Source organism: Pantherophis guttatus, chromosome 13 (assembly GCF_059756535.1).
Source record: "Pantherophis guttatus breed Tessera chromosome 13, ASM5975653v1, whole genome shotgun sequence".
Taxonomy (NCBI): Eukaryota; Metazoa; Chordata; class Lepidosauria; order Squamata; family Colubridae; genus Pantherophis; species Pantherophis guttatus.
In genome coordinates, this window is record NC_142075.1 from 19431534 (window position 1) to 19443562 (window position 12029).

General features: G+C 46.0%; 1 protein-coding gene across 1 annotated transcript in view; it reads left to right on the forward strand.

Moving 5' to 3' along the window:
• Window positions 1–1034: 1034 nt before the first annotated feature.
• Window positions 1035–12029, forward strand: part of LOC117674589 (tropomodulin-3-like) — a 31922-nt gene continuing 20927 nt past the window's right edge. Inside the window, exons 1-3 of the mRNA XM_034432671.3 lie at window positions 1035–1108; window positions 10603–10802; window positions 11613–11769. Of these exons, the coding sequence (XP_034288562.2) occupies window positions 10677–10802; window positions 11613–11769 (283 nt within the window). The 5' untranslated portion in view covers window positions 1035–1108; window positions 10603–10676. The remainder of the gene's footprint in view (window positions 1109–10602; window positions 10803–11612; window positions 11770–12029) is intronic.

The following is a 12029-nucleotide window of genomic DNA, read 5'->3' on the forward strand; positions in this document are numbered from 1 at the left end:
GTTTAGGATTGCCTTGGCTTTTTTGGGTGCCGCTGCACACTGTTGACTCATATTTAATTGGTTGTCTACTAAGACTCCAAGATCCCTCTCACAGTTGATGAAGCCTGCCTGCGGCACGAAGGGGGTTGGGGTGGTGCAGGCGTGAAGTCAGCTTGTCATTACCAGTTACAAGTCAATGGTTGAAAGGAAAACGCAAATGCTATTTCCACGGTGTGAATCTGATTTTTGTTTGCAGCATCGCAAGAATATAACGAATTTAATAGAATAGAATAGAATAAATTCTTTATTGGCCAAGTGTGATTGGACACACAAGGAATTTGTCTTGGTGCATACGTTCTTGGTGTACATAAAGGAAAAGATACATCTGTCAAGAATCATAAGGTACAACACTTAATGACAGTCACAGGGAAACAGTCAGTATAAATCATAAGGATACCAGCAACAAGGTTACAGTCATAAGTGGGAGGAGATGGGTGATAGGAACGATGAGAAGATTAATAGTAATGCAGACAATATTGTCCAACTGATTTTCCCAAACCGGTGGCCTCCACAGATAGATTGGGACTACAGCTCCCCTCATTCTAGGTCAGCCCTGCTACAGGCTCTGCAGATAAAGGCACTGTAATTTAACACCAGCTGCCTGCAATTTCTGCAGGTTCGAATCTCGCCAGGCTCAAGGTTGACTCAGCCTTCCATCCTTTCTAAGGTAGGTGAAATGAGGACCCAGTTGTGGGGGCAATAAGCTGACTTTGTATAAAATATACAAAAGGATGAAGGCTATTGCTTAACGCATTGTAAGCCGCCCTGAGTCTCCGGAGAAGGGCGGCATATAAATCAAATTAAAAAAAAAAAGCTTTAGTCACTAACTAAAAACAAGAAAAAGCCGCGATCGGAGGATCCCCCGTCTCTCTCTCTCTCTCTCTCTCCATCCCGCCCGGGTTGAACGGACTACAGGCGAAGATCAATGGCGGACTACAGCTCCCATGAAGCCATTCGCCGCCTCCGAGCTATCGTGTACTCAAAAGCGAGGGCGCGCAGGCGCAGTAGCCGGGCGGAAACAGCTCTTGTAGTTTTTACAACTCTTCGAGGCTGGGACTTCTCCGGCTGGGTGAGTCCGGCGGGGGCTCCGGAGCCACGGTTGGGGGGGAGGGAGGGGGGTGCCCTCAAATGAAGCAAAAAAAAAAGGGGGGGAGTTGGGGGGGGACAAATTTGTCTTGCCTGCTTCTCCAAAGTTTCAGGAAACGGGAGGGAGGGCGGCGAAGGCAGACTTTTTTGCCTTAGAAAGGCGGGGAAATGGGTCGGGATTGCCTTCTGCAACCTGGCGCCCTCAGGGTCGCTGGGACCCCGGGCTCCGATCGCGCGCCGTCAGGTCGTGCAGCCAAGGAGGATGGGCTGGGGAGTCCAACTGGGGGGCGGCTCAGAGCCGGCGCCTCTCTTGTCTCCCCAGGGGAGGCTGCTGGGTGGGATTTTGTGGATGGGGGTGGGGGGGGAAGAGAAGGAAGGTTGGGGCGCGGCAGGAGCCCCGATCCTTCCATCCAGTTGTCTTTCTCTGCTCTTGCTCGGGAGACGTGGTAGCCTTCCACACCCAGGGACCTCCCTGCCCCGCCCTGCTCATTGGGAACAAACCTATTCTCTCCCCCACCCCACCCCACCCCTCAATTCTGGGGCATTTCCCCTTTTCTGCCATCTCCCCCAATTCAAGCCCAGCTTTTCTTCCCCCCCCCCTCCCGAGACAAGCCCAGCCTAAAAACCTGGGTCACGAGCTGCGGGTTAGTTGCTTTTTGACCCTTCCTGATGGACTTGGCAGCCCGACCTTTAGAATCGATATTAGTCACTTCCAGCCAAGCTGGGAAGCCTAAGTTTTCCTTTAAAACGCTCTGGAGTTGTAAGGGTTAGATCAGGCAGGGATTGAATTTTCCTTACACCCTAGTCATTCCCTATGGGATTTTCTTCTTTTTCTCCTTTGCATGGCCTTCTATTGTTTTGGGTGCCTGCTTTTTCTTCCTGCCCTTGTTGGACCAAAGAAAAGCAGGTTTTTTTTACCTTTTTGTAAAAGGAGGGGAGGCATGAAAAAAAAATGTTAAGGTAGCTCAGCGGTACAACAACCCTTAATTTTGCCTCCCAAAAAGTTTCAGCTCAGACTGGGAAAGATGATCCTAGCTGCCAGCGCGGATAGCACTGTACTACAATAAGCTGTGCAGCCTTTCCCTATGTAATGCCTGGCCTGGAAATGTTTGGCATGGTCTGTTCTCATCCTAGCTGGCCAGGCATTTGTAGTCCAATTATTGTAGAGCCCCACCCCCACCCCCCCTCTTCGTACTTCATCTTTTTCCTGGGATTATTCCAATCGACTGTCTGAGCCCAGTTTCTTAATCGCTGCAGAAGAAGACAAAAGTCTGCCCGGTGTATTGTTTCAAGGAAGAAAGGGTGTGACCCACAGACCTGTTCATTTAGGATTTTGGGAGGAATTGTTTCTTGCTGAGGCGGTTTGAAGTGCAGCCTTTCTTCTGTCATCTTGCCTGCCTTTTGCTCTGCCTGGTTTCAGTTTGGGCGAGGAGGGGAGGGTGCATTCTCAGGTAAAGATGCTGTCGGTGGATCCCCTTGCAGAAGTAGGCTTATGAATCCGGTTTGCATCATGGCCCAGAAGGAACCGAAGAGAAATTAGACTGGCTTTTTACCCATAAGGCAGAATAACAGAGCAGTGAGGAGGTAGAGGACTTCATGCCTACAGCTCTCCCTGCAGTTTTTTCTTTTAAGGTGTGGTGAGGGACGTGTGCCAACATTAGAGAAAGCTGCTAGTTTTTAATACACGGAATAGAAAAGGCTGCTATTATGTCCTTTGCCTCAGGCAACAAATGTCTCCAGCCAGGCTTAGCTCCTTCCCCATGTTCTTGTCCCTGCTTGTATGCTTAGAGGTTCAACAAACCAGCACCAAGAACAGGATAAACTTGAGAGCTTTGGAAAAGATTGCAGTATTGGGATATCCAGAAGCACTGATCCTAGCCTTCAAGACTGAGATCAGGATGGGAAAAAAGAGACCCACTGATGCTCCTTTTAGGGGTTTTAAACACTCCGACAACTGTTTCTTCGGTGAGGTTCAGATGCTAAAACTTACCTGTTAGCAAACTTTATTTGGCGCAACTGTTGATGTAGAACAGAGTCTTCAAACTCTTCTCACTTTGGAAAACCTGGATGCAGGGTTTAATTGCTCTGCTATAGGCAAAGGTAAAGGCTCCCCTAGCATATATGTGCTAGTCATTCCCGACTCTAGGGGGCGCTGCTCATCTCCGTTTCAAAGCCAAAGAGCCAGCGCTGTCCGAAGACGTCTCCGTGGTCATGTGGTCGGCATGACTCAACGCCAAAGGCGCACGGAATGCTCTTACCTTCCCACCAAAGGTGGTCCCTATTTTTCTACTTGCATTTTTTACCTGCTTTCGATCTGCTAGGTTGGCAGAAGCTGGGACAAGTAACGGGAGCTCACCCTGTTACGCAGCGCTAGGGATCTGAACCGCTGAACTGCCGACCTTTCTAATCGACAAGCTCAGCGTCTTAGCCACTGAGCCACTGCATCCCTTACATGCTATATGTCACTATATTAAATCAGGAATGTCTCTAAAAGTTGCTTGCGAGCCTGTTAGTTTGTGTTTAGGGCAAACTTTGTTGCGATGTCTGATTCTTTTTCCAGGGGTAAGCACAAAACAAAGAACGTAGGATTAAAAACAAAACCCCCAAAATATGAAAAAGTGGGATGTGATGAAAAACTGAGATATGGAGGCTAGTGTGGTATAATAAATTAGAAATGGGAAGAGCAGCATGAGTCATCCAGAGTTGTTTAAGAATGGGCAACCATACAAACCTTTTAAAAAAATAAAGAGCAGGTTTCAAATCCTGCGATTGAATTGGGTGCTATTAGTATTTGAGCTTTCCTACCTGCTAGGTTGTTGACCTTGATAGCTGACATCTTAATTTTTAAGGTAAGCCACATCCTAAATCTAGGAACTTTGGAGCCTTGGTGGCGCAGCAGACTAAAGTGCTGTTAACTAGCACCAACTGCCTGCAATTACTGCAAGTTTGAATGTCACCAGGCTCAAGGTTGACTCAGCTTTCCATCCTTTCGAGGTAGGTAAAATGAGGATTATGGGGGCAATAAGCTGACTTTGTATAAAAAAAAAAAAAAAGAACACCGCTTGGGGGTGGGGGGGCGAAAGCCCTACTAAGCAGGTATATACAAAAGTATGAAGGCTATTGCTTAACGCATTGTAAGCCGCCCTGAGTCTCCGGAGAAGGGCGGCATATAAATTGAACTAATAAATAAATAATAAATAAACTACTTAATCTCAGAAGTTTTCTCGTAACAAATTGGCTCTGGAGACAGACCACCAACATCTCTTTGATTGCCCACAGCTTCTAGCTGAACGAAAGAATGTCCAAAGTTATTGAATTCCTAAAATTTTAACCAAGGGGAAAGGAAGCTTAAGGTAGAATTCAGATATCCGCTCTTTTTTAAATTTGTGCAATCGTGCCTCGATTTCAGATGCTATGCCTTCAGACTAAAAAAAACAAATAAAAAATATTTGAGAGGGTGTGCTTTCATAAAAGTTCTGGGATTAAAGAATGTGCAATCCAAATCTATGTTGCTAATAAAAGGTAAATGGGGTTCTGTTACTTTAACAGAAAGGCATTTCCGGGGCTGAGAGTACAGCTAAGTGGAAACCGGAAATAAGAGCATTTGAAAGGTCTGTTTCCATCCAGAAATGACACTTAAATAACAGGCCTCCCTTGGTGCACTGGGCTGTGTTTGCTTGGGAAATCTAGACCTATTCAAAACATTTTCATAATTAACTGGGACATCCTGCTCAGTTAATTTTCTGGTGTGGGTGTCCCTAATGACGCAGAGTTCCTAAGGAGGGAGAATATAATGGTTAACTTTTTTAATCTTCATCATTACTGTGCTTAATGCTGGCTCCTTTTTTTCATCTCTCTTGTTTCAGAGGGATATTATGAATAAGGTGTGCCTGGTATTTTTTATATCAAAATTAGCTATCAGTTGCTGGCGTTTCTATTTATGCTGAGCTATTTCCCTGTGAACAAAGTGTCATTATGTATGGAAGGAAAGAAAGAGGCGAAGAGTGTTTCAGGGTAAAATATAAATGGGATTGTCTGTCCCAAAAAAATCTGGAAAGACAATGCCACTTATATTTTGCAGTTAGGATGATTGAGGTGAAGCAGCGATCTTTTGGAACAGGCAGCCATTTCTCAACTTCATTCATGCTTTCCAATCCGTGTCCTGCAAAGACCAATTGCACAATAGCAAAAATCTGGATATGAGGCTCTCTGTCAAGTCGCGGAGGCGATAACTGAGCCAAATTGGCAAGCTAGCAGGAAGGAACTATTTGGGGTGTGCTTTACTTAGTAATGTTGGCTTATTCTGAATTCAGACAAGGGGATAATGGACCGAAACTTGGAAAGAGTCTCAAATCGCTTATCCGAGGAGACCCGTATGAAACGATGGTTAATATTCCCAAGTGGCAGAATTCTGCAAGGCGGCAGGGTTATTCTGTGATTTCAAAACACTTTCCCCTCCAAAATAACATTCAGGTTATGCAGCATTCTGGCTTGCTAGTTGATTTCAACTAAAAAGCCAAGAATGACCCTAGAGCCATGAGGGCAAACCTATGCACGTCTGCCCAAGGTGGCACTCAGAGCATCTTTCCGGGCACGCGAGCTGTCGCCCAACTCAAAGCTGTGCATGCAGCTAGTGTTTGGGCCTCCGGTGCGCATGCGTGCAATTCAGAGGACCCAGCTGGTCTTTGGAGCTCTCCTGTGCATGTGCACACAGTTACTTACGTGCAGTGCGCACATGCATAGATGGCACTTGCATGTGCGCATTGCGCTTGGAAAAACTGCGCAGATGGTGCAAATGCGCACGCAGCACATGGGGTAGCCGTGTAAAAGCCACATGCATGTGCGGACAGTGTGGTTGCACATGCAGCACACGGGGGTGCATGCAAAAGCCATGCAAATGCGCAGATGGTGCAGTTGTGTGTGTAGTGCACAGAGGAGCCGCGCGAGTAGCACATGTGCGCATGAAGCGCGTACCTATTCGGCACTCGGTGAGTAAAAGGTTCGCCACCACTGCCCTAGAGTCTTGTCCCCTTTGGAAGTTTTTTCTGGCTATATCAATCCCTTAAACAAGAAATATAGCAGGATCACTCACAAAACCTGTTTAAAGCAGAAAGGCAATACTACAAACGCTTTGTTCATCAAAACGGGGCTGCCTTAGGCATAGGGTAGAAAGTCAAACTTGAAGTGACAATTCAGATACCTGTGGAACAGGTTTCCACGGCTGCCCACAGGTTTCGGGGCTGGCTAGGGAAGGCAGCAATGAAGCCTGTTATAAAGGGATCAGAACCTTCCACATTACAATATTTTGTTGCATTCCCACGTTAATGAATTTAATGGTACTAACCATGCAGAGAACTTTGCTGGATCATGCACAGTGCAGAAGTGAAGCGTTAACTCTTCTACCATTGTAAGAGTTTAGGGAGAAATAAAAAACAAAACCTCCCAGATTTGACTTCCTGAACTACTGGCCCAGTTTCAGGTCTTTGATTGATGGTGGAAAACTTTCTTTAGCGAAGGTTCATGCCGAAGCTGATTAGCAGAAGATGTGTTGCTAGAAACCATGATAAAGTGTACAATTTGTAGCATGCTGGCCCAAATTAGCCCCCCCCCATTTATTTTCCCCCTGAGGTCATCTTCTGTTTTTAAAAAAACAAGTAACGGGACCTTTAGTCGACTTAAAGTTCAACCTTCCTCTTTAAAGGTATTTGGACTGGGGGAAAAAACAACACTCAAAGATTGCAATGTGCCTCTCTCTCTCTCTCTCTCTCTCTCTCTCTCTCTCTCTCTCTCTCTCGATAACCTCCTCCAGGATTTGAGAACACTCCAGGTCAAAGGGTCCTGGATACGTGCATTTTTGCATTTTGCTAATGTGTTTGTTTAGATTTTAAATCTGGAAGGTTGGCGTTGCTGCCTTCATCCATCACCTGACGATAATGTCCACTGTGGAGATGAGGGATTAAAATATTGATTTTTATTGCCAGGAATTTGCCTAAAGAGTTTGAAGAATCTTTGCCAGTCAGAGTAGAATTGTAGAAAACTTTGCACCCATTTTTCAAGGGATAAAGGTAAAAGTAAAGGTTCCCCTAGCACATACATGCTAGTCGTTCCCGACTCTAGGGGATGGTGCTCATCTCCGTTTCAAAGCCGAAGAGCCAGCGCTGTCCGAAGACGTCTCCGTGGTCATGTGGCTTGCATGAGTAAACGCCAAAGGCGCACGGAACGCCGTTACCTTCCCACCAAAGTGCTCCCTATTTTTCTACTTGCATTTTTTACGCGCTTTTGAACTGGTAGGTTGGCAGAAGCTGGGACAAGTCACGGGAGTTCACCCCGTTAGGCAGTACTAGGGATTTGAACCGCTTAACTGCTGACCTTTCGATCAACAAGCTCAGCGTCTTAGCCACTGAGTCACCACGTCCTAGTATCCCTTACAGGGAATACTGAGAGCCTAAAGCAGCAGATCAAAAGCAGGCAAAGCGTAATAGTCAGAAAAGCAAGCCACATAGCTCCAGAATGGAATCTTTTTCCATTGGCCGCCTTCATGTAATTTGATTTCTAAAAGTGAGACTTCCGTGTTTTCTTGGCAAAACATGGACATGGTTTGCCACGGCCACCTTGGTGGATGCCTTTGGTTTTGGGTTTTAATTCCCCAATCCTAGCAATTCCTAATGTCATCCAAGGATGGAGGAATTTTGGGAGTTGAAGTCTACAAGGTTGAGAAACACTATATACTAGTCAATCTGCTCCCGCTTATCCTTTTGCGAGATCAACCAGATGTACTGTCAGATGTTCTATTTATCGTTAGGCCAAGCTAATTCGGCCTAAAGTCAGCCTGCAGTACTCCCAACACACGATCATCTGGTGGTTATTATCAACCCAGTGTGGAGAAACAGAAGAGTCTAAGGTGGTAGCCAGGCTGGATCGATACCTATTTATCTAGAACATGGGTGTCAAACTCTATTTCATTGAGGGCCGCATCAGGGTGGTGTTTGACCTTGGGGAGGTGTGGCCAGGTGGCGTGGCCAGCTTGATGTCACTTGTGTCGGCACCTGTGGTGGCCCGACCGCTCTGCTAGCAAAAACAGGTTCCCGAGCTCCGTTTTTGGCTGCGACGACTTCCTGGAACCCTCTGCAAGTGAAAACGGAGCTCGGGAGTGCCACCCACAGCCCTCGCGAGCCCTGTTTTCAGCTGCGATAACCTCCTGCAACCCACTGCCAGCGAAAACGGAGCTCGGAAGTGCCGCCCGCAACCTTCACGAGCCCTGTTTTCGGCTGCAACGACCTTCTGCAACCCACTGCCAGCGAAAACGGAGCTCGGGTTTCCCCCCCCCCTTGGGGCCTTGAGTTTGACACCCCTGATTTAGAAGTTAGGCTTACGGAGTCTGGCTTAGAAACGGAATTATTTCCAAACAATTTTATCCAGGAGAATTTGCAAAGCGAAACATGCCCTGACTCGTTTGTAGGTGGTTGTGGCTCAGCATGGCGTGGAACTCCACAAAACCAGCCCGCCTGTAGTACCCCCCAAAAGAGGAGGAGGGGGGAACACAGGGGAAGGAAGGGAGCGGAGGGACTGGCACGGCTGAGATTTGTGGCAGGGCAGTAGTTGCCAGGTCTTCTTCTGGAGAACTTCCAAAGCCTCATTGTGTGGAACCGATCAGAGGTGCTGAATTTGCCCACGAGTAACAATTTTGCTCGCTGAGCCAGTTCCAGATATAACTGAGAGTTTTCTTTAGACTGGCTTAAGACTAAACACCCGCTGGCATCCCTTGATCGTCGAAGAGAACAGAATTGGTCTTGTGTGTGTCCGACCCATTGTTGACAGGTCTTTCCCATGGGGCACACCCGCCCACTAGCACTCTGATGTTCTGTGATTCTAAACAGATGCGCTGGCGCTCGAGGGGAGGGAAACGCACACAGTGTGGGGCTTGGCACAGAGACGGCACAGCTTGGCAGCTAATGGTGGTGCCATGCTTATTATCCACAGGAAGCCACTTTCTTTTGAGATACTGGCTTTGAGCTGAAAAGGAGGTTCAGGAAGAGGAGAAAAACACTTGTGGGCAAGGACTAGGAAGTCTGGCGGGCTCACCGTGGAAGATCAGGGTGCTTCATTTTTTTAAAACCATGATGTTGCATTGGTAAATGTCTGGGGAGATTCTCGGTCATCCAGGTTCATGGTTGTCCCATAGGGGCTTTTTCACGAGGCAGCTGGACTTTCTGGTTTTTCTTTGAAGACGTTTCGCTTCTCATCCGAGGAGCTTCTTCAGCTCCCCAACGTCCAGCCAGAGCTGAAGGGCTATTGCATTGGTAGTTCCTTGATTGAGGTTTTGTTTATTTCTGAGTTGTTGGTCTAGTCAGTGCAGAGGTCTTCAAACTTGGCAGCTTTAAGACTTGTGGACTTCAACTCCCAGAATTCTGGGAGTTGAAGTCCACAAGTCTTAAAGCTGCCAAGTTTGGGGATCCCGGTTTAGTGTTAATCTTCATTATTAACCTTTGCTTATATATGTGTTGATTGCTGGTGCATAGGTGTTTTGGTACCAACAGAGATGAGCAAACTAACAAAGACAAGAACACTCACACTGACTAGGCAGATTTACAGAGTTGGAAGGGACCTTATAGGTCATCTAGTCCAACCCCCTGTCCAAGCAGGAGACCCTACACCATTTCTGACAGATGGCAGTCCAGTCTCTTCTTGAAAGCTTCCCGTGATGAAGCTCTTATAACTTCTGAAGGCAAGCTTGTTGGCAAGCTCTCGCTATTGGCAAACCAATAGTATATAAAAAAAATAAGACCAAACACCCATTCCCTTCTAGCACTGATGATGTTACCTAGTTGGGTAATGAAACATCTGCAAGAAAACAACTCAGTTCAGAATGCACCAAGGTGCCCACAGCACCTGAAGTGTTTTGTGCTGCCCTGAAAAGCGCCAGGCGTACTTCAGGATATTACTCCTGAAGTACTTACAGAGTTGATTACAATGTTGACTGGATTTTTGGAGCCAAGGACTTGGCTGCCTATGCTATACGCCATCCGTTTCCCTGTCTGAAACTCTACATAATCCCTGGCTAACATAACAGGAAGTACAATTGAATATTGGGAGAGAGCCAGGTTGGAGAAGGTTGATAGGAGACGTGTGCTTTTTAGCAAGAGAACATTTTGGGCTGGCTGACCAACATCATCTCCTCCGTGGCTGACTGGGGAATTCTGGGAGTTGAAGTCCTCACATCTTAAAAGTTGTCGAGAAGTACGTTAATAATGCTGAGCACCTTACCTGTCTGAGTGATGACAACTGCACCTCTCTAGGGGAGATTGTTGTGTATCATCTTAAGTTTTTGGAGGCATGCTTAGCCATCAGCATAACTGCGGTAAAGCAGTTGTAGATAATTTCTCCTGCATCCTCAGATGAGTCGCTCGTGTGAATTTCATTCATTCATGGAACTTTGCCAAATGAGTACATTTTTTTCCCCCCTTTCTGTCCTTCCAGTTAAAAAACCCAAAGCTAAGACTTTGGTCTTGCTGTTAGTTGATCAAGCTACTCGACGTTGGTCTGCCAGAGTGATGGCGCTCCCTTTCCGGAAAGACTTGGACAAATACAGGGAACTTGATGAAGATGAAATTTTGGGCAAGTTGACCGAAGAAGAACTGAAGCAACTGGAAACTGTCCTGGATGACCTTGATCCAGAGGTGTGTACATATAATCCCAACATTTGGTTAGCATTTCCAAAGCGCCTGAAGGCAGGACAAGAAGCAATGGATGGAAGCTAGTCAAGGAGAGAAGCAACCTAGAACTAAGGAGAACCTATTCTGTTCTGTTCTGTTCTGTTCTAATTCTAATTCTAATTCTATTTCTATTATTTCTATTTCTATTTCTATTCTATTCTATTCAGTTTCTGTTTCTGTTTCTGCAATCTAGAACTAAGGAGAACCTATTCTATTCTATTCTATTCTATTCTATTCTATTCTATTCTATTCTATTCTATTCTATTCTATTCTGTTTCTGTTTCTGTTTCTGTTTCTGTTTCTGCAACCTAGAACTAAGGAGAACCTATTCTGTTCTATTCTATTCTGTTTCTGTTTCTGTTTCTGTTTCTGTTTCTGTTTCTGCAACCTAGAACTAAGGAGAACCTATTCTATTCTGTTCTGTTCTGTTCTGTTCTGTTCTGTTCTGTTTCTGTTTCTGTTTCTGTTTCTGTTCTATTTCTATTATTTCTATTTCTTCTGTAAAGCAGTATATAAGTCCAAGTGCTGTTGATAGTACCCACCCTCCCTCCCTCCCTCCCTTCCTTCCTAGTGGCTAGAATGCAGTTTTGCAGGCTAACTCTGCCCACAGTCAGGAGTTCAAGCCTCACCAGGCTCAAGGTTAATTCAGCCTTCCATCCTCCCAAGGTGGGTAAAGTGAAGACCCAAATTGTTGGGGGCAATATGCTGACTCTGTAAACCGCTTAGAGAACTCTTAAGTGCTATTGCTATTCGCTTCTTCCTTTCGTTTCACAGAATGCCCTGTTGCCAGCGGGGTTCCGGCAGAAGGACCAGACTTTGAAAAAACCCGGCGGGCCTTTTGACCGAGAAAAGCTTCTCTCGTTTTTGGAGCAACAAGCCCTGGAGCAGAAAGACGTCGAGGAGGTTGTGCCTTACACGGGAGAAAAGAAAGGTAATGGCTTCCATTTATTTATTTATTTATTATATTTCTATACCGCCTTTCTCCCGTAGGACTCAAGGCGGTGTACAGTCAAGAAAAATATAGATACACAAACATCATAGAATTGCTAATTAAAATTATTATTATAACATAGTTTGGCCCAATTCAATAGAACCTAAAATTAGATAACATTTAAAAAAAATCATTCACATGTTCGTATGTTTAGCCCTGCCTGTTGGAACATCAGGGTCTTGAGGGCACGGCGGAAAGCA